At 46.9% G+C, this 26,579-nt stretch overlaps 1 protein-coding gene across 1 annotated transcript in view; it reads right to left on the minus strand.

Moving 5' to 3' along the window:
• wwc1 (WW and C2 domain containing 1) overlaps positions 1 to 26,579 on the minus strand; it is a 158,761-nt gene that overhangs the window by 56,755 nt on the left and 75,427 nt on the right. Inside the window, exons 12-14 of the mRNA XM_085995775.1 lie at positions 3,360 to 3,480; positions 2,583 to 2,660; positions 2,050 to 2,136 (exon numbers count right to left, since the gene is read on the minus strand). Coding sequence (XP_085851901.1) covers positions 2,050 to 2,136; positions 2,583 to 2,660; positions 3,360 to 3,480 — 286 coding nt within the window. The remainder of the gene's footprint in view (positions 1 to 2,049; positions 2,137 to 2,582; positions 2,661 to 3,359; positions 3,481 to 26,579) is intronic.

Here is a 26,579-nt window from a genome sequence, read left to right on the forward strand (position 1 = left end):
TCTCTGCCGAGGTGTGATAAATGGCAGTTAGAAAGATTACCTGTAATCATCTGGCATTATTCTCTGACTATATAAGCTGTGTCTTTATGCATCTCTCCATTTCACCTGATGAAGGAGCAGCGCTCCGAAAGCTTGTGATTTCAAATAAAACTGTTGGACTATATCCTGGTGTTGTGTGACTTCTTACAGCTTCTATTATAGATGTGGACGTAGAAATCTATAATGGAAATACAAAGAAAGTGGCAGAGTCTATGACTAAGATGGGTCTGAATTATATCTATGTCCTAGTCCACTTATCCCTGCCCTCTAACCACACAAACCACTAACTTGGCCTTGACTTAGCATGTGCAATGCAATGGGAGATCAACTAATATTTATACATGATATATTATTTGTTACACCCCAGTCCGCTGAAATTATTGGGTCATACTGTAATGGTAAAGCATGCTATTCTTTCTTCCCCCAGAAATGGCACTGCAACCTCTAATAAAAAAAAACACAAATATGTCAAGAATGCCTGCTATTCTTACTTGCCCCAGAGGTGCTGCTGTAACCACCTCAGCTTATTGCACCAAACAACTAAAAGCCATACCATATACCCACATCTATAAAGCATTATATACATTAGAGATTGACGAGCATTTCCTATGGAATATACCAATGTGAAATGTCAATAGTTGGTTATCACCCTTTCCTGTCATGCGTGTAGGCTCTGACTTATTGGAATTTCCCATTCTGAGTAATTAGTTGTCACAGTCCCCCTCACACTTGCAAGTCCAGTGGTACAGATAGTGAAACTACTTCAACCTAACTGCAGCTAAGTTTAAAAAAAAACTTTGGCAGAACATTTCCAAGTTGGGCCTCCAGCCTTATTGCGACTACCTGCTACTAAATGTCAAACTGTTTCTTGGTCTGGCCTCTGGCTCCGTTGTGGCTTATTTCCTGTAATATTAATTTTCGGCACATGATTTTGTGACACTAATGTATTGGTTTCACATACCTCTGACTGAGTTCTCCACATTTGGTCTGTATGGTAGGTGGCACTTCTGCCTACTTACTTGGGAGACCTAGCTCAGTCATGGCACCATGAGCAGCAACCTGAGGCCTTTACAAATTCATGCTCCTTTTCCACATCGTGAAATTGCGTCACGCCACATTTCAATGATTTTTCAGAATTTTAAAAAATCTAATGAGGTTCTCACTAAGAAATTTCAAGAATCTTCATCAATGGCAACAGAACATGGCTTAAAAAACATGGGGAGAAAAATTCGGTTGGTTAGCGCCACCAGTTAGTGCCTCCGGGGGGCGCTAGGAACTTAGCACCCAAGCGCAGCGATTTTAGCTACGTGAAAACATACAAAAATACTTTTATTCTGTTGGTTTCCTGTGAAAATGGGGTGTAGTTTTAAAGGCGCAACAAAATTATTTTTGAATTTCTCTAGGACAAACAATTTATCAAGACATCAGCTCATGTATGCAGATTGCTGAATTTTGTCAAGCACGCATCAGAGCCATAATTTTGGCCTGTACTTTGCACTTGAAATTAATATTGCCTCAATACAAGTGCATGGATTCATTCTGCCCTCTAATTTGCAGCAGCAAATCTTTTATGGTACAATGTAAAAGCTATGCAGAACGTGTTAAAGCTCAATAATTGTTCCACCAAAGGTAGTTGATGCTTTTTAAGATGGAGCATTTTGACACGTGAATCCAAAGGGGAGTTCTGGTCACACATTTAAATTTATTAAAACTTTAATTATTTTTCTTTTTCCCAAACCCATATAATAGTATAAAAAACCATAAATGTTGGCATTCAACAATCTGCATTGTCTCCAGGAATAGGGAGTGCAAATAAACTTAACAATATTCACCTTTTTAAAGTGTATTCGCTTTCCAAAAAGGTCATCACAAATACTACCCTTTCAGCTAACTTGGTCAGTACTTCAATCAGCTTAACCCCATCTCAATGTTTAATTTGCAACAAAAGCAATAATACTAAGTGGTGATGAAATCATGCACAACTGGATCAGAAAGCTTTTTTCTACTTACACTGTGCGGTTCTGTGGTAATGAGAGTGCTGCTGGATTACTCAACTGAATAATAAATATTGCAAATCTTTTGCTTTTATCATCATACCTGCAAAAAAGGACACTTATTGGTAAGCAAGAAATTTTGCAAAGAGCAATACAGGTAATACCTCACCAAAATACTACGCAAATTAATGAAACTCTATGAAAAATGAAGTATAAAGCAGCAAATTTCAGTTTGAGTGAGCGGAGAAACAAAGCAGTTTGGCCAGTTTAGTGAAGGCCATCATGGCTCTCTCTTGGCCTTCAAGCTTTTCCAAATTTTCCACTGAATTCCCATTTCAGTTGTTTCCCTGTCCCTTCTTTCCTATCTCCCATGGGATACTTAGGATAGATTTGATTTGATTTTTAGAATTCTTCTCTTTTGGTTACAATTCAAGTGAACCATTGACAAGTGAGAAGTTGTTTTCAGTTATAAGAATGAAAAGTTGTAGTGTTCCAGTGGCCAGCAATTTTTAAAACTTTGACAATATCGAAGAGGAATACAAATCTTACTTCATTCCAATCTGGAGTCGGGAAGCTCCTAGTGCTTCTATTTCATCATCAAAAAGTAAATCCTCTGCCTCACATGATCTGGAGTTAGATTAGAAGGTAACATGTAAGAACACACTGCACAACTCATTAGTTAAGGAGTTATTTTGCATTTTTCAGTAACTGTACGTAGATTCTGATCAATTTTGTTGAAGGGATTTGGTAACACAATGAAGTAGAATTTTAGCATATACACTATGACTGCCTTTACACGAAAAGCTGCAATATAAATAAAGTTTAAAATTTACTACATAAAAGGAATCAAACCATGGCAACACTAAAGTATTAAACAAGTTTCAGAAGGACACATATTTAAAATAATTGGCATAGCACTTCAAGTGTTCATTCTGCTGCTAGGCGATCACAAAAAAACAATAATTCCAAAATTAAGACACCCACTAAATAAGCAACTCCAATGAGGTTCATCCTTGTACAGTAGTATTTAATTTTCAAAAACATCAAAGGGGTAAAACGGTGGTTAACAACATTTGAACAGAAAGGTAATTTTTTTGTAACAACTAATTGCTGTGATTTATTTTGTACAGAACAAGAACTACAGAAATCAGGTGAAAATGTTGTGCCGGATCCGATCCACTGAGGTCCTTTTGGAATACAGTAAATGGCAAGTTTTAAGACTAAGAAAAACAGGGTTCACCAAGTACACAAGGAGAAACAGGACAACAGAAACTCTTTTTTACACCTTCACTAATAAATGAATAGCCTGGAGAATGTATTGTATACCTTCTGACTGCTTCATATACACCGCTGTCGCCTGCCACTGACTCGTCGGATACTGCTGCAGAAACACAAGCAATTTTGCGATGGAGTATTGGTCCAGTCGTCTCTGTTTGAGTGCTGGCATCTGAAAAAGAAAGTAGCGGGAGATATTTTCTAAACAGGATTAGTCATTTAGTTTAATTTCTAGGAAGAATTAAGATAGAAAAAGGAAAAGAAAAAACACAACTGCAAATGCTGGAAATCTAAAACAAAGAAAATGCTAGAACTATACAGCACATCCATCAGCATTGAAGAAAAGGAAAAGGATGGCACTGAACATTTACACCCCTGAACACTGAGTACACAGTTTTAAAACCTGAAGGGCTGCAGCACCCAAGAAAATAGAAGTCAAGACTTCTATGGAATCAGTGGTGCAGTGGGTTAACATACCTCTGGGGCCTGGCTCTGAATACAGCAGAGACTGCTGGGATAAACGTTTCCTTTCTTTACCACTTGTAAGGGTCCTATCTGAAATAGTTTTAGGGAGTCAACTAAATTTCTAACTATGGATGAAAGTGGCCATGATACTTCTGTAAAAGCAGAACAAAACCATTTTAGAAAATTTCTTACCAATTTTTTATTGATTTTCAATCTTTATCCTTATGAAAATAAGATTAGATAATTCTTCAAAAAAATTCAACAGATGACATCGGAGCTCCATAAACAAAATTGAAAGTCGAAATGCTTTACAAACATGCAGATTTTTAACTATAATAAAAACAACCAATTATTTTACACATTTGGATACAAATTGTTAGTGTATATATAGTCGGGGGGTTGGGGGGGGGGGGGAGAGGGGGTGCAGTGATCGGGAGGGAGGGGGAAGCAGCAACTGGGAGAGGGAGGGCAAACTGTGGCAACGGCCCAAAGTTATAACGTGGAGCCAGGAGGAGCAGGAGTGCTCCTCTCAAGCTCCACATTCAAGTTATATATATATATATATATATTATTATTTTTTTTTTTTTTTTTTTTTTTTTTTTTAAGGTGACAGCCCGCAGCAGCCCCTTTAAAGGACCGCTGGTTAGGCCTCATGTAGACCACGTTACCCTGAACACAGCTGGCCTTCAGGGGAGCCCAATTTTTACAAAGGAAGCCTCAAATGTGCGTTAGGCCCCCTATTTGCATATGCAAAGGGCCTACCTGTTTTAGACAAAAGCCCTGGATGCCTCCTTTGATATAGTGTGTGTCACACTTCCGGCTCAGGATGCGCAGGTGCATACCGCCCACCATATTGAACACTCTGGCACCCTTTTCACGCCTGTAAAATTTCAAACCCGAACCCAACCTGCATCTTGGAATTGCTAGGCCATTGTTTCTACGGGGTACTACCCTATCACACGCTTCAAAACAAGTTTCAGCTTCCTTTACTAACTGGCAACAAAACAACACAAGCAGAAGCCACAAAGATGTTTGTGGGCACTTGTCCAGTCTCCACGAGATTCCAGGGTGAAAAATAGAATTTAAAGGAATTAAAACGTTTTAAAAATAAAACAAAGTTCTGAAAGACAAAATTGCTTTCTACAACACATGTTCTCAATATATTTTCCTTGATCTAAAAACATTACTTTAGTGTTCATAGCAATTGCATTGATCTGAATTGCCACATTATTCAAATATCATAACTAGACATCTGTACACTTACTAAATGCCTGGTTGAAACTTGGATCTGTAAGTATGAGGGGGGTTGGGAACGAGCATTCTGTGCAGAATTGCCTTTGCAATGGTACAATGAAAATCCTTTTCAGTGATAAAAAAAATTGTCATGCAGCGGATCGCACTCCCCATTCATGATGGAATTATAGGTGGAGATTTACAGTAAATGTTTGTGCTCGGTTGCATCTGACCAGCATTTCTAAAAAAAAACTAACCTTACATTTAATGTAATCCCCCAGCCCCACAGGTTCACTGGCCTACTTAAAAGAGGACCATTTAAGTGCCTTGAGACATTTTTCTATGTTAAAGGCTCCATATAAATGCAAGAAGGTTGTTGTTCATATTGCCCTATATGGAGACAAGAGCCCCGATATTTACGGGGAGGCGGGGAGGGAGCAGGGTGCAGTTTAGTGGTCGGGAAACCCAGAAGTACGGGTTTCCCTCAGGTCCTGCCAAATTTAATGGCAGGACCTGATTACCATTTTTGGAATCAGTTTCCCAGCTGCAGCCAGCCAGATTGGGTGAGGGGGGGGGGGGGGGGGGCGGGGGGGGGATGATGGGGTGGGGCCATGGAAAAAATCGTGGGGGTTGGGTGGGAGGGGTGAGGACGTGGAGAAGATTGCGGGGAGGGCCCATGGAGAAGATCCCGGGCAAGGGAGGTCATGGAGGAGGGGTCCAGGAAGATCGCAGGGGTGGTTGTGGAGCACATGGGGGAGGGGGCCGGGAAAGAGATCACAAGGGGAGATTAAGGCGGTAGCTTGGTGGCCTTGGTTGCCGGGAGAGATGGGGAGAGGGGAGGACTCCTGGTCCTCCTGGGACACAAGCAGCGCTGGAAAGGCACTTACCTGTTCCATCCAGCAGTCTTCGTCTCCCTTCAACAGCTGGGTTTCTCAAGGCCCGGGAAACCCGAAGTTGAAGTTGGAAATGAGAAATAATTTTAGGCATGCAGCCTCATTAAAATATTGAATTGAGGGACCCGTCTCCTGAGAACGTGCTGTTTGCCTAACCCCCCGTCCTGCCTCCGTTAAAACTGGAAGTGGGCGGGTTTGAAATGTTTTACATTTTTATTTTTGTTGCTTTTGTTATCTGATGTGTTTACTTTCTTTCAAAATCAGCCGTCACCTCTCCAAGTGGGGTTGGGCTCGTGCAATCTCAGTCTCACCAACCTATTTAAAATAGGGGCCCGTATTTTCCGATGCCTACGGGTGTGTATGGGCTGTGTACACACCCGTAGGGACATCGGAAATGCCGGTTTTAGGCATGCCAAGCACTTGCGCTGAAAACCGGCATTTCCGATCCATCAAGAACGCTCGACAGATTGGACGTCTGCCCTAGAGAAGGGCCTCTGCGGACGGATAGTTCCGCTTTCTGGAGAACCTCCGCCTGCAGAAAACCCTTAGAAATCTTACGCATAAGAGTTTAAAAAAGTTTTTAAAAAAATGTTTCCACTCAGTTATAATTTAAAAAACTACTTTTTAAAAAAAGTTTATTTTTAGCCCCGTAAAAAACCTTCATTATTTTTTCGAAAAATTAAATTTTTGTTTAAAATATTTAATTTAATGTCATTTTAACTCATTTTAAAAACGTGATTTATAAAAAAAAATATTTAATGTTTTAATGTCTTTTTTCAGTGATCCCCATTCATATATTTGACAGATCTATCTGTCAAAAATATGGAGGGAGATTTCCTTCTCCTACTGGCTGGCCTGGCCCACGTGATCCCAGGGATGCTTGTGAACTGCATGCGCCCCTGGGATACGTGGGCCCTGCGCATTTCGACTGTGGAGAGGCCCAGGAGCGGAAGTGTCCGGACCTCGGGAGCCCTCAGGTAAGTCCGTAGATTTTTTTCCCGATAGGCATCCGCACACAGGGAGCCTCCTATCGGAAATTACAGGCCAGGATCTTTTGTCTTTCAGATGAGATCTTAAATCAAGAAGTTTTATTTTTGGTACAAGATTATGCTCATTAATACACTATGTTATGCATATGATAGAGCGATTGTGACAACGTCATGGAATAACTACCTCCTTCAAATCATAAGACTTCCAATATTGCGCAAGGTGGTTACACAGATTAAACATAAACTTATTCTAACCACAGGCAGTATTTCTCTGATCCTTGGCCACATATTAAATGTCTTTCTACTTTGGTTTATGATACTATTGAGATTGTAGCTACAAGGAGTACAAGACAGGATTGTACTTTCACCTATGGGAAAGCACCATGGCTTCCCTTGCTGCTCCCCAAAAGAACATATATGTCCCAGCAATCTCTGGCACCAATCTGTTAAAAATAACAAGCTAATTATAATACATCATTTCCAGGACCATACTTACTTCTTGATGGAACCCATACATGCCAATATAGATTCTCGGAGATGAAAGCTAATTCGAGCTGATAGAATGCTGTATTTAGTTGCGAGAGGCTGATGACTAGTTTGGGCATTGATTTTCCATGTGAATACTTTTCAATCTTATTAATAGCATTTCATTGGAGCCTCAAATCTAATTAACACATTTGTCGTCGCTATTGATAAACCATCTGACCATTTAACACACTTTAAATCAATCAAAAGATTATCAAGAGGCAAGTGGTTAGAACTCTAATTTTGCTAAACAATACATTATGCATTTCAGACTGAATTGAGACCCAAGCACACATCTTTCGAATAGCTCATTTTGTGGAATTATTCAATTTCCTGATTAACTAATTAGTCAGACTGTAGCATCCCAGTGAGGAAAGCCTCAGCGAGTAACATTACAATAATTCAGTGTAATCAGAGCACTTCACAATACAAGGTTAGAGCAAACCCACTTTTAAAATCAATATAATTAAAAGTCTTGCATCAACCATGCATCCATAGCGTCTGTGGGGCAAAAATTCTGATTGGTTCAAGTATAGTATTGATTAAATAAAACAACAAATCACAAACCACCATCTGTTTAAGTAAACAATGCCGATTGACTCAAATATCCAATTGATTAAAAATAAACAAATCAAAAAGCATTTCACATCACTAAACTAGGGAAAAGCTACCTTAACCACCACAAAACCAATCAAATCGCTCGAATTTTAATAAAACCTGTTTCCAGCAGGCATCCTCAGTTTCTCACTGACTTTCGAGCTATATGCTTTAAACCATTCTGAAAAAGACAAAACTCTCCCAAATGCCACCTTAAAAATGTCCGACAAGATTACCGGCCTCCTCTCATTCAGGATACATCAGCCACAGTGCCCTCATGGTCCACTCTAGGCTTTCATATCCTGCACGTCCACCAGGGTGTTAACACTGTAATGGAAAGTTTTGATAGTGATAATTGAAATCATTTATAGTATATAGATTTAAATTTTAGCCCAGAAAGCTAATAATTGCATCTGCCGATGACCATGAAACCTACATATGTGTAATCCAGAAACTTCCAATTTTCTGCCCATTATGGTCATTTTCACGTTATGGAGATTCATTCTGGTCAGGGTTAAACAAAATGAAATTGTACGTTTTATCTGAATCAGCGTTTCAGTGGTATTCCGCCCACCACAGTAAACTGCTCCTTGTATGGCCAGGATCTGTTGCTCTCCCAGGATGCCTGCCATCTCTGCTCCTGGCAGATTGGGTGAGTTCACGTGCACTCGCACGTGTACAGACCCCAAATTCCACCCACCTCTCCTGCTCTCCGACCACTGCCCAGTGTTCCAAGATCCTCGCCAAGTGTAGGCTTACTAATTGGGACCAATTGTTATCCACCAAAATCAGTCGTCAGTGCTTCTGGACCCTGGAACTGATCCCAGTGCTCACAAACCTCAGACCACGCCAAGCATTCACAAGGCCAGCCCCCCACCCCTCAAGGCGTCCATTGCTGCAAGATATTCCTCGTGCTTCCGGACCCCAGCACTCTCATTGCACACCTGTTCCCATAAACTCAGATTTCACACTTAACCACCCTCATCTCCAGACAAATGGTCCCACCCCACAGTGCAGTCCCAGCAACTGCTCACTCAGATCCCAGGTCTCCTAAACCCGGTCATACTCGCAGGCTCCAACCAACCTCTTTCCCAGCCCATAGCATCCTCTGTCTGCTTCCTAAAGTGCCAACCACAGGCCCCAACCTTGCTTCTCCTTGCCAGAGTTTCAACTGCCACTTTCTCAACTGAGCAAACTCCATCAACTCCAGCTTCAGATACCCAACCCCAATCCAGCAAATGTCCGCCACCATGTTGCTGTATACACTGGATTTTCAAAAGGTAAGAGATGGACACCGAGTATATATGTAAAGGAAGACTTCTGAGTATCCTGCAGAGATTGAAAAACACACAGAAGAAAGAGACCTAGTGAAGATAAGGTTTACAAGAACAGTGAGAATGGTCAGAGACAGTGAGGGACAGGGAGAGAAAGAGTAGGATACAAAGAGATAGACATCACAATGAGAGAATGGAGTACAAACAGAAAGACAGAACAGAATTAGAAAGTCAGAATAAAAGTGATATAATTATGACAAATAACAACAACCTGTATTTATATAGCGCCTTTAATGTAGTAAAACGTCCCAAGATGCTTCACAGGACTATTACAAGACAAAAAATTTGACATCGAGCCACATAAGGAGAAATTAGGGCAGGTGACCAAAAACTTGATCAAAGAGGTAGGTTTTAAGGAGTGTCTTAAAGGAGGAAAGAGAGGTAGAGAGGCGGAGAGGTTTAGGGACAGAAGTCCAGAGCTTAGGGCCTAGGCAACAGAAGGCACGACCACCAATGGTTGAGCGATTATAATCAGGGATGCACAAGAAGGCAGAATCAGAGGAGCGCGGATGTCTCGGGTGGGCAGGAGTTTGTGGGGCTGAAGGAGATTAAAGAGATAGGGAGGGGCGAGGCCATGGAAGGAATTGAAAACAAGGATGAGAATTTTGAAATCAAGTCATTGCTTCACCAGGAGCCAATGCAGGTCAGTGAGCACAGGGGTGATGGGTGAACGGGACTTGGTGAGAGTTAGGACACGGGCAGCCAATTTTTGGATGACCTCAAGTTTACGTAGGGTAGAACATGGGAGGCCAGCCAGGAGTGCATTGGAATAGTCAAGTCTCGAGGTAACAAAAGCATGGATGAGGGTTTCAATAGCGGATGAGCTGAGGCATGGGCAGAGACGGGCGATGTTACGGAGGTGGATATAGGCGGTCTTAATTATGCCGGGAATATGTGGTCAGAAGCTCATTTCAGGGTCAAATATGACACCAAGGTTGCGAACAGTGTGGTTCAGCCTCAGACAGATGTTAGGGAGAGGGATGGAGTCAGTGGCTAGGGAACGGAGTTTGTGGCGGGGACCGAAAACAATGGGCTGGATTTTCATTCAGAAGTCGGGAAGGAGGCGGGACTACAACTTTCGGGTTTTAGTCCCGCCTCCATCGAGATGCAGCCAATCCACGCGATTTTCCCTTGATTGACCTTGTTGAGCCCGCCCAGCGGGCCAATTAAGGGCCACCCAGCAACAGGTGACGTCACAGACTGAAATTTCATCTGTCAAGACGTGTTGACAGATGAAATATCAGTGTTTCACAGCTGTTTGAAGCTGTCAAACACCGACAGTCTTACTTCTAACCTGAGTCCTTCTACGCAGACTCAGTTAGAAATCTCGCCGGCACTGAAAGCTGAAGGCTGTCACTTTTGACAGCTCGCGGCCATTCTGCTTTCTGTGCCGGCTGAATGATGGACTCCCGAAGCCTAGAGGAAGGAAGGCTGTAAAGGTAAGTACAGGTAATTTAAACTTCTTTACACACTTTAGACACACCAAACACACTTACCTTTGCACTCATGCACACATCACTCACCTGAACACCGACATCTCGACCCCTCCAAGTCCGACGGCCCGCCTGCTCTAACCTGGCGTGGTTTGGAGCCGTCGGGAATCCCACACGACATCCCTCAAAATAGGGATTAGGCTAAAAACTGCCCGTTAACTACCTGTTAACAGGCAGTTAATTGGCACTAATCCCTTCCCGCCTTGGGTCGGCGGGTCCCGGTGCGGGGCGGGTACCCGCCTCCTTTGAAACTTATGTGGAGGCGGGTTTTGGGCGGGATGGTGTCGGGACCCCAGAATTCGGGATTTTTGCTCCCCCGCACGCCTAAAAGCCCGCCTCACGGCACACTGAAAATCGACCCCAATGGCTTCAGTCTTCCCAATATTCAATTGGGAGAAAATTTCTGCTCATCCAGAACTGGATGTCGGACAAGCAGTCTGACAATTTAGAGACCATGGAGGTGTTGAGGGACGTGTTGGTGAGGTAGAGCTGGGTGTCGTCAGCGTACATTTGGAAACTGGCGCTGTGTTTTCGTATGATGTCGCCAAGGGGCAGCAAGTGGATGAGAAATAGGAGGGGTCCAAGGATAGATCCTTGGGGGACACCAGAGGTAACGATGTGGGAGCGGGAAGAAAAGCCATGGCAGGTGATTCTCTGGCTACGATTAGATGGATAAGAATGGAACTAGGAGAGTGCAGTCCCACTCAGCTGGACAACAGTAGAGAGGCGTTGGAGAAGGATGGAGTGGTCAACCGTGTCAAAGGCTGTAGACAAGTCAAGAAGGATGAGGAGGGATAGTTTACCTTTGTCACAGTCACAAAGGAATTTGTGACTTTGATGAGAGCTGTTTCAGCACTGAGGTGGGGTGGACACCTGATTGGAAGGATTCAAACATGCAGTTGCGGGAATGATGGGCACGACTTTGGGAGGTGACAACACGTTCAATGACTGTGGAGGAAAGAGCAGTTGGAGATGGGGCGTTAGTTATAAAGGACAGAGAGGTCAAGGGTTGGTTTTTTGAGGAGGGGTGATGACGGCAGATTTGAGGGAGAGGGGGACAGTACCCGAGGAGAGAGAACCGTTAACAATGTCAGCTAACATGGAAGCCAGAAAGGGAAGTTAGGTGGACAGCAGTTTAGTGGGAATAGGGTCAAGGGAGCAGGAAATGGGTCTCATAGGCAAGATGGGTGCAGAGAGGTCATGAGGGGAGATTGGAGAGAAACTGGAGAAAAATGCGAGTGCAGGGCTAGGGCAGGGAGGAACCTTAGAGGAAGTTTGGCCCGGTGGGCTAGGGGAAGGAAGGGAAATGGCAGAGACAGCTGAACAAATGGTCTCAATCTTAGAGACAAAGAAGTCCATGAGTTCCTCACACTTGTTGTCAGAGGTGAGGGTGGAGGAGACAGGGGAGAGGGGTTTAAGAAGACGGTTAGCAGTAAAGAATAGAAGCCAGGGTTTATCTTTGCATTCCAGTATGATTTTGGAATAGTGAGCAATTTTGGCAGACGAATGCAGAACCCGATAATGCTTTATGTTAAAAGGAAAATGTTTTATTTTTCTGAAAGTAACGCCATGGGAGAAGATCTAGTTTCTCAAAAGTTTATCATACAGGTGCGGTTTTCCTGCTATGAGAAAAGTTCCATATCCAAATAAAATGCTGCAGTAATTCCTTGGCAAAAATATTCCCGTTAACAAATTAATGTTTTACTTCCAGCCACCCAACCCCCCTCCCGCAAAAGGTCTGCCTCCTTTAAAATCGGTGGCATCTCCAGCATTACTAGGGCGATAAGTCTACCAACCCCATTTTGGGGTTGTTACCACCCCATTAACACTGATCGGGCCCAGAAAAGTCTGCAGTAGCTAATCTAACATTCTTCCGCATTCAATCAAACTTCCATGTATATAATAGAGTACACAAAGTGAGTAGTGGGACTCATGACCTACAGAACAGTGCAGGTTCCTTTCTCTTTTTCCTTCCTTCTTTCTACATCTATTGCATATTTAAATATAGTCTCAAGATTCTAATGGTACATAGCCCTGAGAACATTGTATTACATGACTAGTTGAGTGTAATAGACAGCACCTAATGTTATGTGGCAAACCCTTAACTGAACTATAACAATTGCCAATTTGACCATTTCAAGAAAAAAATCACAGTCCTATCTGTCTATGGTATGTGCAAGGGAAAGCAAACAAGTTTCAAAGTCAAAATGCTATTGGAAACTGGTTACCAATGTAAATTATTGAATGAAAAGAAAGAGCGAGCAACCTTCCCTTTATATAATGCCTTTCAGGACCGCAGGACGTACCAAAGCACTACACAGCCAATGAGAGAAAATGTACTTTTTAAGTATCGTCACTGGTGTAATGGAAGAAAATGTGGCAGCTAATTTGGTACAGCAAGGTCCCACAAACAGCAATGAGATAAATTACCAGATAATGAGGGAGAAATTGGGCGGAGCCGCAAACGGGGCGCCAAGCTCGCCTGGGCGCCAGATTTTGCGCTGCGATCGGAGCAGCAGCGATCGCTGGAAATTCAGCTTGAGCGCCCCAAGAGGGAGACGGGGCGAGGCTCGAGGTGCTCCGCGTCCCGCTTAGGGCGCTGAAACTGAATATTGCAGCGCAACGTGCCGCAGCGCCACACGCTGTGGTACTGCAGGCCTTCCTCCCGTTCTTAAGGGGGAGGGGCCTGCACCAGCGCGATGAGCGATCGCGAGTGCCGGCAAAAGAGCCCGGCACCGAGGAGAAGTGCCGGGCTCTCGGAAAACAGCCGGCAATGCCGCGGGGGGAGAACAGGAGACCGGGGACGGAGGTGCTGGCAGGCGGCCGCCCCACACCTCCACCTTAATTTGCGCCACTGCCGCCACAGGTAGACCCCGTGAACCGGGCGCGATTAGCGAGCGGCGCTAGAGGCGGTCGCTGCCAAATATCGCGATCGGGGCGGTAGCGGGGCGCTGCGCACACCGATGACGTCATCGGTGGCGGCGCAGCGCAACAGGCTAACGCCGCCATTAGTGCCCCAGCTAAATATCGCGGGAGGCGTGGCCAGTGGCGCTAAAGCCACTGAGTGCCCTCTTTAGGCGCTAACTGGTGGCGCAGCCAACCGAATTTCTCCCCCAATCTGTTTTAGTGGTGCTGGTTGGTGGATCAATATTGGCCAGGACATGGAGAGAACATCCCTGCTCTTCTTCGAATGTTGCAATGGATCTTTAACATCCACTGCAGAGGGCAGTTTAATAGTTTAATGTGTCATCCGAAAAACGGCACTGCTGACAGTGGAGCACTCCCTCAGTACGACACTGAAGTATCAGGCTGGATTACATGCTGTTTTTATTCACATCGTAAATGAATAATGAAGGAAGCCCGAAGGAAGAGGATGTATTGGGCCGTGCACGTCGGCACAGTAAAAAGACCGAAGAAAAACCATAGCACATGACAGTGAAGGAAAAGCATTACTGGACAAAGTTGAAGAGGAGCAAACAGAATGGTCTTCCATAGCAACATAGAGCAGATCGCAATTTAAAGCGAGAATCCAAATCAAAAGTGAACACACCAACAAATGGATGTACATTATTTTACAGGTTCTCCTCAAGGACACATACAACTTTTGAAAGCATTATGATGTCCTACCCCTGCACCCCCCCCCCCCACTGGACAGATATTAGACTCGGAACCCTCGTCCCACCACATAGGTCAGTGGTCTAAAGCAACATCACAAACAAACATTGGTCCCAATGCCCAGAAATGTTCCACTCCCAACTCTGAACAGAGTGCAGCCATCTCCTCCCGTGGGCATAATTAATCTCCACCTTCTAAAGCAATGATCCAACTGATATACCTATCAATTCCTCCAATAAAAGGCGAAGAGTTACGAAGGTGACTAAAGGTTTTTATTGACTAAATAACAGCCCACTCTCGTGGGTGATCCGATCCAAGCAGGAGGAATACCAGCCAGTCGCTCACCTTTATACCTGGCCTGGTGGGTGGAGCCAAGGCGGAGTCGGCAGTGGTCATCCCAGGTATAGCAGTGTGGCAAGAGGCGACCTCGTACCGTGATACAATAGTGGTCAGTGATACAGTTATAACGAACAGTGGTGAACAGTGCTAACTACTAACAGTGATACGATAGTGAACGTGGTTTACCACATTCACCCCTTGTTTAGAATTAAGTCCGGCGGGGTGAAGTGTACTACCAATTCTGGTAGGTCAGTCTGTCCGGAGGCTTCGTAAGCCTCTCCGATCGCCGCAGCGGTGGTGTTGCCTTATCCGGTGCTCGTGCCTTATCCGGTGTTGATGCTGGTGTTTGCGTGGTCGGCGAGGGCTCGTGGGGTTCCGGCATGCCGTCTACCTGGACTGAGGTTGGGGGGGGTGGTGGCGGTGTTTCCGGATCGGCTGAGGGTGCGAGGTCTCGTAGGGAGACAGTGTCCTCCCGCCCGTCTGGGTACGCCACGTAGGCGTACTGGGGGTTGGCGTGCAGGAGGTTCACCCTCTCGACCAGGGGGTCCGTTTTATGGGTCCTCACGTGTTTCCGCAGCCAGACCGGCCCCGGGGCGGTCAGCCAGGTTGGTAGAGTGGTTCCCGTAGTCGACTTCCTGGGGAAAACGAACATTCGTTCATGGGGGGTGGTGTTAGTGGCCGTGCAAAGTAATGACCGGATGGAGTGCAGCGCTGTCGGGAGGACTTCTTGCCAGCGGGAGGTTGGGAGGCCCTTAGACTTTAAGGCTAAGAGGACGGCCTTCCATACCGTCGCGTTCTCTCTTTCCACCTGACCGTTACCTCTGGGGTTGTAGCTGGTGGTCCTGCTTGCTGCAATACCTCTCTCTAGGAGGAATTGCCGGAGTTCCTCGCTCATGAAGGAGGAGCCCCGGTCGCTGTGTATATAGTTCGGGAACCCGAACAAGGCGAAGAGGGCATTCAGGCACTTAATGACCGTGCTACTGGTCATGTCGGGGCAGGGGAAGGCAAAGGGGAAACGGGAGTACTCATCAACGATGTTGAGGAAGTACACATTACGGTCAGAGGACGGGAGGGGCCCCTTAAAGTCGATGCTCAGGCGCTCGAAGGGGCGGGTGGCCTTGATCAGGCTTGCTCGGTCCGGCCTATAGAAGTGCGGTTTGCACTCCGCACAGGTCTGGCAGTTCCTGGTCATGGTCCTGACCTCCTCGATGGAGTAGGTCAGGTTGCGGGCCTTAATGAAATGGTAGAGTCTGGTGACTCCGGGGTGGCAGAGCTGGTCGTGGAGGGTCTGAAGCCTATCGATATGCGCGCTGGCGCATGTCATTCGTGAAAGGGCATCAGGGGATTCGTTCAGCTTGCCTGGCCGGTACAAGATCTCATAATCGTAGGTGGAGAGCTCGATTCTCCATCTCAAAATCTTGTCATTCTTGATTTTGCCCTTCAGCTTGTTATTAAACATGAAAGCCACCGAACGCTGGTCGGTGAGGAGGGTAAATCGTTTGCCTGCCAGGTAGTGCCTCCAGCGCCGTACTGCCTCCACGATCGCCTGGGCCTCTTTCTCGACCGACGAATGTCGGATCTCGGGGCCCTGTAGGGTCCTTGAGAAGAAGGCCACTGGCCTCCCCTCCTGGTTTAGGGTGGCGGCTAAGGCGAAGTCGGATGCGTCGCTCTCCACCTGAAAGGGGATGGACTCGTCCACTGCGTGCATCGTGGCCTTGGCTATGTCTCCCTTAATGAGGGAGAAGGCCGCGCACGCCTCCTCCGTGAGGGGGAAGGAAGTGGCTTTCAGGAGGGGTCTGGCTTTGTCCGCGTAATTGGGTACCCATTGGGCATAGTAGGCGAAAAGCCCCAGGGTTCTCCTAAGTGCTTTAGGGCAGTGGGGGAGGGGTAGCTCCATGAGGGGGCGCATTCTTTCTGGGTCGGGGCCGATGATTCCGTTCTCCACTACGCAGCCGAGGATGGCAAGGCGCGTGGTGTTAAACACGCATTTCTCCTTATTGTAGGTGAGGTTCAGCCGTTGGGCCGTACGGAGGAATTTCTCCAGATTCGCGTCATGTTCCTGCTGGTCGCGGCCGCAGATAGTGACGTTATCTAGGTAGGGGAATGTAGCCTGCAGTTCGTTCTGGTCAACCATCTGGTCCATCTCCCTTTGGAAGACCGAGACCCCATTAGTGACACCGAAGGGGACCCTAAGGAAGTGGTATAGGCGCCCATTCGCCTCGAAGGCGGTATACTGGCGGTCCTCAGGGTGGATAGGGAGTTGGTGGTAGGCCGACTTCAGGTCGATGGTCGAGAATACTTTATACTGTGCAATCTGATTGACCATGTCAGATATGCGGGGGAGGGGGTATGCGTCCAGCTGGGTATATCTGTTTATGGTCTGGCTGTAGTCGATGACCAGGCGGTTTTTATCGCCGGTCTTTACGACTACGACCTGGGCACGCCAGGGGCTGCTGCTCCCCTCGATAATGCCCTCTTTCAGGAGGCGCCGCACCTCAGAGCTAATGAAGGCTCTGTCCCCGGCGCTATACCGCCTGCTTTTGGTAGCGACGGGTTTGCAGTCAGGGGTAAGGTTAGCAAACAGAGAGGGTGGCGGGACCTTGAGGGTGGAGAGGCTGCAGGTGTTACGCGGTGGGCGGTTTAACGTTTGCTGGTTGTTGACTGTGAGTGGGGGGAGGGGTCCACCGTATGCTAGGGTTACGCTTTGGAGGTGGGATTGGAAGTCCAGCCCTAGTAGGACGGCAGCGCAGAGATGGGGGAGGACGAGGAGTTTAAAGTTTTTATACTCCGTGCCCTTAACCGACAGGGTCACGACACAGTAGCCGCTGATGTCCGTGGCGTGGGACCTCGATGCCATCGAGATTCGGCTGCGCGTTGGTAGGACAGAGAGGGAGTAGTGGCTCACCGTGTCTGGGTGGATGAAGCTCTCCGTGCTTCCGCTGTCGAACAGGCAGGTCATGGCGTGGCCGTTCACTTTGATGTCCATCATTGACTTGGACAGATGGTGCGGGCGGGCTTGGTCCAGGGTGACGGAAGCTAGTGTGTAGCTGAGCGAGTCGTTGTCATCTGCGGGCGAGGCGGTCGGGCGTGGTGAGTAAAATGGCGTCTCCCACGAGGTAGGGCCCCATGAGGCACTATTGGGGTCGGTTGCCTTAATCAAAGATGGCCGCCCCCATGACTCATGTGTGGGGATGCTGGCCTCAGTTGCCCTAAACAAAGATGGCCGCCCCCATGACTCATGTGTGGGGATGCTGGCCTCAGTTGCCCTAAACGAAGATGGCCGCCCCCATAGTTCGCATGCGGCACTGCTGGCCTCTGAGGATCCGCTCCTGCAGGCCTTGGAGAAGTGGCCTTTCTTCAGGCAGGTTTTACATATGGAGTTCTTGGCTGGGCAGCGCGACCTCGGGTGCTTCTCCTGGCCACAAAAAAAACAGCCGGCGGCCCGATCGCGGATGCCCGATGTCGGGGCCGGTGCCGGGGGTGGCGGGGCCGGTCGGGTCCGGGACGCCGACGCAGAGGTAGGTCCCGGGGGCGGCGCTGGGAAGGGTGCTGTGGTAGGGGTCGGGCCCGAGTCCCAGGGTCGCGAGCAGTACCTGGTGAATGCTTCCTGATCTTGGTGGGCCACTTCCAGGGAGATAGCGAGGGCTTCAGCTTTTTCCATGCTGAGGTCTTTAGCTTCCAGCAGTCTTTGCCGTGAGTACTCGGACCGTAGGCCTTTCAGGAATGCGTCGCGGATATTATCTTCAGTATTTTCGGCTGCCGACACCGATTTAAAGTCACAGTTCCTGGCGAGTGCATATAGCGCCTGTGAGAATTCGGCTACTGATTCTCCTGGCTGTTGCGGCCGTGATCTTAGGAGGTGCCTAGCGTACATGTAGTTTACCGGGGTCCGGTACTTCTGTTTCAGCAGGTTGATGGCGGTCTCGTAGGTAGTCATGTCCTCGATGAGAGTGTATACTCTCGGGCTCAGTTGTGCCTGCAGGACACTTAGTTTGGATGCCTGAGGGACGCTGGATTCTCTCAGGTATGATTCGAAGCAGACCAGCCAGTGTTTAAAGTCTGCGGCTGAGTTTGCTGCTCGTGGGTTCAGGTCCAGGTACGGCGGTCTGAGGGCTCGCAGCCAAGCTGGCTGGTGTGGCTGTGCTCCTGGGAGCTGCGCTGGTGGCTCCTCCGCCGGTTGTGACTCGTTGTCGGACATCATTAAATTTAGTCAATAAAATTGATATACCTATCAATTCCTCCAATAAAAGGCGAAGAGTTACGAAGGTGACTAAAGGTTTTTATTGACTAAATAACAGCCCACTCTCGTGGGTGATCCGATCCAAGCAGGAGGAATACCAGCCAGTCGCTCACCTTTATACCTGGCCTGGTGGGTGGAGCCAAGGCGGAGTCGGCAGTGGTCATCCCAGGTATAGCAGTGTGGCAAGAGGCGACCTCGTACCGTGATACAATAGTGGTCAGTGATACAGTTATAACGAACAGTGGTGAACAGTGCTAACTACTAACAGTGATACGATAGTGAACGTGGTTTACCACACCAACTCACACCATTTAGTCAAGAATTCCTCCTCTTAGAGTTGAGATTCCCCCATACCCCACAAGTGAACAAATAAAGCATGAGGTTTGGAACAGAACATAATCACTTTTACATTACGACAGAATCTAAAGGTGGTCATATGCAGGCTCTGGGTTATCCTGGCATTGAAAGAGTCCTCACCAATCTACTTGTTCCAAACACCGTGCAGTTCTTGAGGAAATCCTCCATTGTGTCATGTGGCACTGCCACTGTACTAACTGGGACAGATCTAGCAGCCCAAAACTGGGTATACTTGAGGACGCTGTGGCCATCAGCACCAGTAGCAGAACTGTATACAGGAAACTTTCGATTTACCGGCACCTAAATAACCGGAAATCTCGGTTAACCGGCAAAATTCAGGAGTAGGTTCAGGTAACTTTTATTACTTGTCTTCCTCCATTTGTTGCTGTGCAAGGGTGTGGCTGCAGCTGTTGCTAAGCTACAGAGACACTTGTAACTTGTGGCCATTGTTCTGAAGCAACAGGGTTTGTTGCTTTATACGGAGCTCTCAGCTCCGTATCTTTTACTATAGCTTTCGGTTATCCAGAATTTTTGATGAACCGGCACCACATTGGTCCCGTCCGTGCCGGATAAAAAAAAGTTTCTTGTACTACCATAATCTGTAAGCTATTGGCCCAGCAGATCCCTCACTTCTTGATCACCATCAAGCATGGGGAGACCAGCCCTGGTTCAAAGCAGAGTGTAGAAGGGCATACCTTAGAATGAGGTACAAAGCCAGTGAAGCTACTATACAAGGCTACCTACATGCTAAATACTAAAAGCAGCAGCCTATAGACAAAGCTAAGTGGTTCCACAACCAACAGCTCAGAGCAAACCTTCGTAGCCCTACCCCATCCAGCTGAGAATCATGGTGGACAACCAGGTGACTAACAGGAAGAGAAGGCTCCAGGTCATCCCCATCCTCGATCATGGTGGAGCCCAAATATGAGTGCAAGAGACAAGGCTAAAAACTTTACATCATAAACCAAAAGTACTAAGAATGTGATCGTACCCGGCTTCCTCCTGAGGGTTCCACCATCATAAATGCCAAATGTCCAGCCAATTCAGTTCACTTAATGTGACATTAAGAAGTGTTTGATTGTACTGGACACAGCAAAGACTTGGTTCCTGACAAGATTCTGGCTGCCGTGCTGAAGACCTGTATACTGGAGCTCCCTGAACCAAGCAGTTGCACTCCTGCTATGACACTGGAAGAGGTTACCTGCCAACATGGAAAATTGCCCAGTTATGTCCTAGCCACAAAACACAGGATCAATCTAACCTGGCCGATCATCACCCTATCAGCCTCCTCCAAAAATCAATAAAGTGATGGAAGGTATCAGTAATAGTCTCAGCAAGCACCACCTACTCACCAATAACCTGCTATTCAATGCTCAGTTTGGCTTCCGCCAGAACTTCTCATCTCTAATTCTCTTCATAGCTTTGATCCCGACGTGGTTGGAAGAGCTGAGTGCCAGAGAAGAGGTTAGAATTACTGCCCTCAACATCATGCATTTAACCAAATGGCACCAAGGAGTCCTAGCAAAAAGGGAATCAAGGTAGTGAGGGTTTAAAGGAAAACACTCTAGTGGCTACAGTCATACTTGACACAAAGGAAAATGGTTGTGACTGTCGCAGGCCAGTTATCACTGCCAACACATAATTGAAGGAATTTCTCAGGGAACCATCCTCATCTGTTTCATTAGTGACCTTGCCCCTCTACCCCGCCCCATCATGTCAGGAGTGGAACTATTAGCTGATGATTCCACATTATTCCGCTCCATTCACCACTCTTATGATGAAGCAGCCCATGTCAGCTTACAGATGGAGAACATTCAGGCTTAACCTGACAAATGGCAATTATTCGCTGCTCACCATGTGGTCTCCTCTACATTGGGGAGACCAAACGCAGATTGAGTGACCGCTTTGCGGAACACCTCCGTTCAGTCCGTAAGGGTGACCCCGAGCTTCCGGTCACCTGTCATTTCAATTCACCGCTCCATTCCCACTCGGACCTCACCGTCCTTGGCCTCTTGCATTGTTCCACGGAAGCTCAACGTAAACTCGAGGAACAGCACCTCATCTTCCGATTAGGCACTTTGCAGCCGTCCTGACTCAGTATCGAGTCCAACAGTTTCAGATCATAACCTCGGCCCCTATTACATTTTTACTTATATTTTTTTCCCACCCCTTTGTTTTGGGTCTTCCCTTCCCCCCCTTCCTTTTTTTTTCTCTCTCTCCCACATGGCAGCTGTCTCTCATCCTGCCAGTGCACTTCACACCTAATCTCAGCCGTCTTTTGTCTCCACTGTCCTATTACCATCTCGTCTGGTTTTGAATACCTCTTTACTTCTTTTGTTCTATCGCAGCCTTGCCTTCGATCTATTTTATTTCCTTTCCAGTTTTGAAAAAGGGTTTCGACCCAAAACGTCGACTCTAATTTCTCTCCACGGATGTTGCCTGACCTGCTGAGTTTTTCCAGCATTTTCTGTTGTTAAATGGCAAGTAACATTAGCACTACGCAAGTACCAGGTAATGGACATCTCAAACAAGAGAAAGCCCAGCCATTTTCCATGACCTTCAAAGGCACCACTATTGCCACGTGCCCCGTCAACAACACCTTGGAGGTCACCGTTGACCAGAAGCTTAACTGGAACAGCCATATCAACACCATAGGTAGAAGAGCAGGGTAGACTCTGCAGTAAGTGGCTCTTCTCCTGACCCCTCAAAGCCTCTCCACCATCTACAAGATTCAAGTCAGGAGTATGATGGAATATTCAACAATTGTCTGGACAGGTGCTATCAAACCAACACTCAAGGGACTTAACACCATCCAGAACAAAGCAGTGCATTTGATGCTTCTGCCACTGTGCTCATTAACCACCCACTTCATCACTGGTGCACTGTGGCTGGAGAATGTACAAACTATAGGATGCACTGCAGCAACTCATCAAGGTTACTTTAACAGCACCTGCCTGTCCTGCAACTTCTACAACTGAGAATGACAAGAACAGAAATGTCATAAGAACACCACCACCTCCAAGGTTACCTCTCAAGTTCCCATCAAAAGTCACACACCATCCTGACTTGGACATATTCCATCGTTCCTTCATCACTGCTGTCAATATCCTGTAATTCCCTACCCAACACAATTGTCAGAGCACAATCACCAAAAGGTTCCAAGCAACGTAGGAGATTCCAGGAGAAGGCCCATCACCTTCTCAAGGCAACAAGGGATGAGCAACAAATGTGGTCTTATCAGCTTCGTCCACATCCCAAATGAAGAAAAAAATAACTGAGAGATGGATCGTACTGCGATTCAGCCAAGCAGGTAGTTAAGTCCTATTAGTACTCTTCCTCTCACTTGACCCATGTCCAAATGCCAGGTGATCTCAAGGGCATGAGTAATCTCCAAAGTGTGCTAGTCCGTCAGCACAATCAGGGAGCGAAAAAAAGGTTCTTTAAGTGACAGAAATAGAACTATACCACTCACAACATGCCAGATACAACTGTCCACTTTCCTGTGATCAAGGCCCAGAGCATGATAACATCCTGCAGAAATGGCAGGAAATTAACGGAGGGAGAGATGGGGGGGAGGAGCATAAAGTTCCAAGGAGTTGACTGTTAAAGCCCTGAGGCAGGAGACTCTACCAATCACAGAAAAGGAGAAAGAGCTCTGCCTCCAAAACAGAAACAAAGATTATTTACTTTCCCAGCCACTGTGAAGCTCGCCTGATATAGCTTTAACATCACATTGTACCTCGAATGGTCCTGGGCTGTGCTGTGTGAAAGAATAGCACAGCCATCAAAGAAGCAGTAAATGAAGGCCATTTCTGTGGTAAATATCAGCTAGCAATCTTGGGATGCCACCGATTTGTAGTAGTACAGGTAGACGACCCTTTATCCGAACTTCCGAAAACCGAAACCCTCTAAAAACCGAAGGTTTTTTCGGTCAGCGTAAGTCGTGCGCACGACATGACCAGAGTGGCGCACGACTTACGCTGAGCAGAGGGTCAGCTTAAGTCGTGCGCACGACCCCCCGCGGACCCCCGCCGACTTACGCTGAGCAGAGGGTCAGCGTAAGTCGTGCGCACGACCCCCCGCCGAACCACCTGACTCTCTTCCAAAGGCTCGAAAGCAACGAGAGCTCTGAGCCCGCGGCGGTGCCGGCCCCTGTTCCGACCGAGCACGACGACCTGTTGGTGGAAATGCGGAACCTCATTGCATTCCAGGCTAGCAGCGACAGACAAGCCACGACTGCGGACCCCCCCGCGGACCCCCGCCGACGCCGACCCCCCCGCGGACCCCCGCCGACCCCGACCCCCGCGTGGACCCCCGCCGACCCACCTTCCGAAATCCGAAATTTTCCGAAAACCGAAACACGGCTGGTCCCGAGGTTTTCGGATAAAGGATAGTCTACCTGTACTAGCCAGTGAGGCATGACCACTATTGCTTGATGACAGACTCTAGCCACTGAAATCAGCAGAATACTATATCCTGCCTGGAGGAGAGGCACCTCAAGGAATGGTAACAATCATCAACAATTTTAAAAACGTGCAATCATTTATTTGATTTGATTTAATCCATTTGCTTCATCAGAGATTGTACTGTTTATGTGACAAAGATTCAACAGAAAAAAGGTGATCAAGTTTTAAAGAGGCCCAACAAACTCAAAGACATAAGATTTCAAAACAGATGGGGGGGAAAATTCCCCAAATAGTGTACAATGTGAGGGAAACAATGCAGAATGCAGGAGGATAGTTTTCCATCTCGAGAAGAAAAAAACAATTGGGCCTAGAAATTGGGTTGGGGCGCCAAAGTGGCGCAAAAGTTGTCTGAGCGCAGGATTTAGCGCAGCGATCGGAGTAATACCGATCGGCAGAAATTCAGTTTAAGTGCCCCTCGAGGGACACGGGGCGAGGCTCGAGGCGCTCCGCATCCCTCTTAGGGCGCTGAAACTGATTATCGCAGTGCAACGTGCCACAGCGCCACACGCTGCAGCATGGCAGGCTGCGGTACTGCAGGCCTTCCTCCAACTGTTAAGGGGGAGGTGCCTGCAACAGCGCGATCCCCGCTCGCGAGTGCCGGCAAATGAGCCCGGCACCAAGGAGAAGTGGCGGGCTCTCGGGAAACAGCCGTCAATGCCGCGCGGGGGGACGGCGGTGCTGGCAGGCGGTCGCCGAAAAAGCGGCCGCCCCGCACCTCCACCTTAACTTGCGCCGCTGCCGGCACAGTAAGGCCCCGTGAACCGGGCAGCGAACAGCGCAACTGCGGCGGTCGCTACCAAATATCGCGAACGGGGCGCTGCGCACACCGATGACGTCATTGGTGGTGGCGCAGCGCAACAGGCTAACGCCACCGTTAGCGCCCCTCCTGAATATCGCGGGAGGCGCAGCCAGTGGCGCTACAGCCACTGCCTGCCTCTTTAGGCGCTAACAGGTGGCGCTACTCACCCAATTTCTCCCCCTTGATGTCCTCAAGGTAGGGTGTGACCATTAGATCATGAGAGAATAACAGAATCCCATGGGCAACATCCTGATATGACTAAAATCTTAAAGGGACGTTGCCGTTCATGTTTTGTGAAGGAATAAGCCATATAACCTAGTCAGAAAAATACACCATTCTAGGAAAGAATTCTGGCCTTATTAAAACATGACAAACTGGGGCTGGAAATCTAGGAACCGAACTACAGGAAACTTTGGTTTATCCGGAAGTTAACTGTCCGGAATGCTCGAGCCACCGGCAAAAATCAGGAGCCGTTTCGTTAGGTTTTTTTTCCACCAGTCAGGCTCTGCAAGGTCTCGCTGAAGTTGTTGCTAAGCTACAGAGACGCTTGCAAGGTACGGCCGACTGTTTAGAAGCTGTTGCTAAGCAACAGGGTTTGTTGCCAGATACGGAGCTCAAAATCTCTATGTTTCAACATTAGCGCTGGTTTGTCCGGCAGTTTTGATGGGACGGCAACAGCTCGGTCCCGTCGGTGCCGGATAGCACAAAGTTTCCTGTATGAAAAAGCTGTGAAAGCATTCTGGCTATTGAGATAAGATAGTTGTTGACACTGAATCAATAACCTTATTGAAACAGAAGGTTAAAGGCTGAACCTTTCGGAATGAAACAATGGTTCACCCTGGATAAGGTATTCTAATTTACACTTCGTAAAGAAGCACATAAAAGTAAGAAACATCTGCCTTTGTAAAAAAAACACACCTGCCATAACACCGTTTTTTATGGTAAACTTAGAACACCTAAAGAGACATAATTCTGTAATGCTACCAGCTGAGGTGACTGTAAGAATTGCAGGGGTCAGCAGAAAAATGACTAGAGATAATTAGCTTACATCAGCAGAAAACCTTGAAGGAAATATCACTGGAAAAGGGTATAAATATTGAACTCTCAAATGGGATAACAGACTCGCTGTAATTGGGCAAAGCGATTCTCGACTTCAGAGGCGGCTCTGTAAGTCTCCAACTCTTTGTACCTCAGGGATGAAAGGTATTTGATTTTGGTGGATATCCTGAATAGAACACTAAGAACTGTAAAACTGTAGCGAAGTTAAGATTTGAGAGTAAGGTTCTCTGATAATAAGATTGTAAGCTCTCTCTTTTTGGAATTGTTAATGTTGCGATTGACTCACCAACTGTAACCTGCATGTCGGTTCTTTAATAAATCTATATATTTTTAGAATTGTCTCACAGAAGACTTCTGTATCAAAAACTTGCGAACTCAATTTCTGTACACTCTTTGGTGGAGTTGCAGAATTCTGGGGGAGTTTTCCAGACCCTCATAATATCCAGAACGTTACAGTCTAGCTAAACTTATTACAAGTGCTATCTGGAGGACGGTAACATTTTCAGGTTGTTCCTTTCCTTTAGGGAGAGATAGTCTAGACCTTTAGACCCAATTAAGCGTCTTTTGGATTCGGCTACCTCAAACTTTAGTTGAAAGTGAACGTCTGAGGAATACGCCTGATCTGGGGTAGCCCTAAAGGGGCTAGGACTAGTAATTATCTCTTCAGTTTTCCTTGAAGTAGAATGGCTTATTCCTGTTAACTCCTCATGTGTGGAATATTCCAGTAATGAAAAAGAATGGAGATTTTTTTTTTTTTAAATTCCAACCTGTATCTAAACAGTTATACCATTGCATAAAACAAATAATAGGCAACCAACTGTGCTGTGGGCACAAACGTTCAAAATAAATGAATTACTGTTATTTAGG

This window comes from Somniosus microcephalus, chromosome 8, assembly GCF_052327205.1.
Source record: "Somniosus microcephalus isolate GS21.2 chromosome 8, FLI_Smic_1.0, whole genome shotgun sequence".
Classification (NCBI taxonomy): domain Eukaryota; kingdom Metazoa; phylum Chordata; class Chondrichthyes; order Squaliformes; family Somniosidae; genus Somniosus; species Somniosus microcephalus.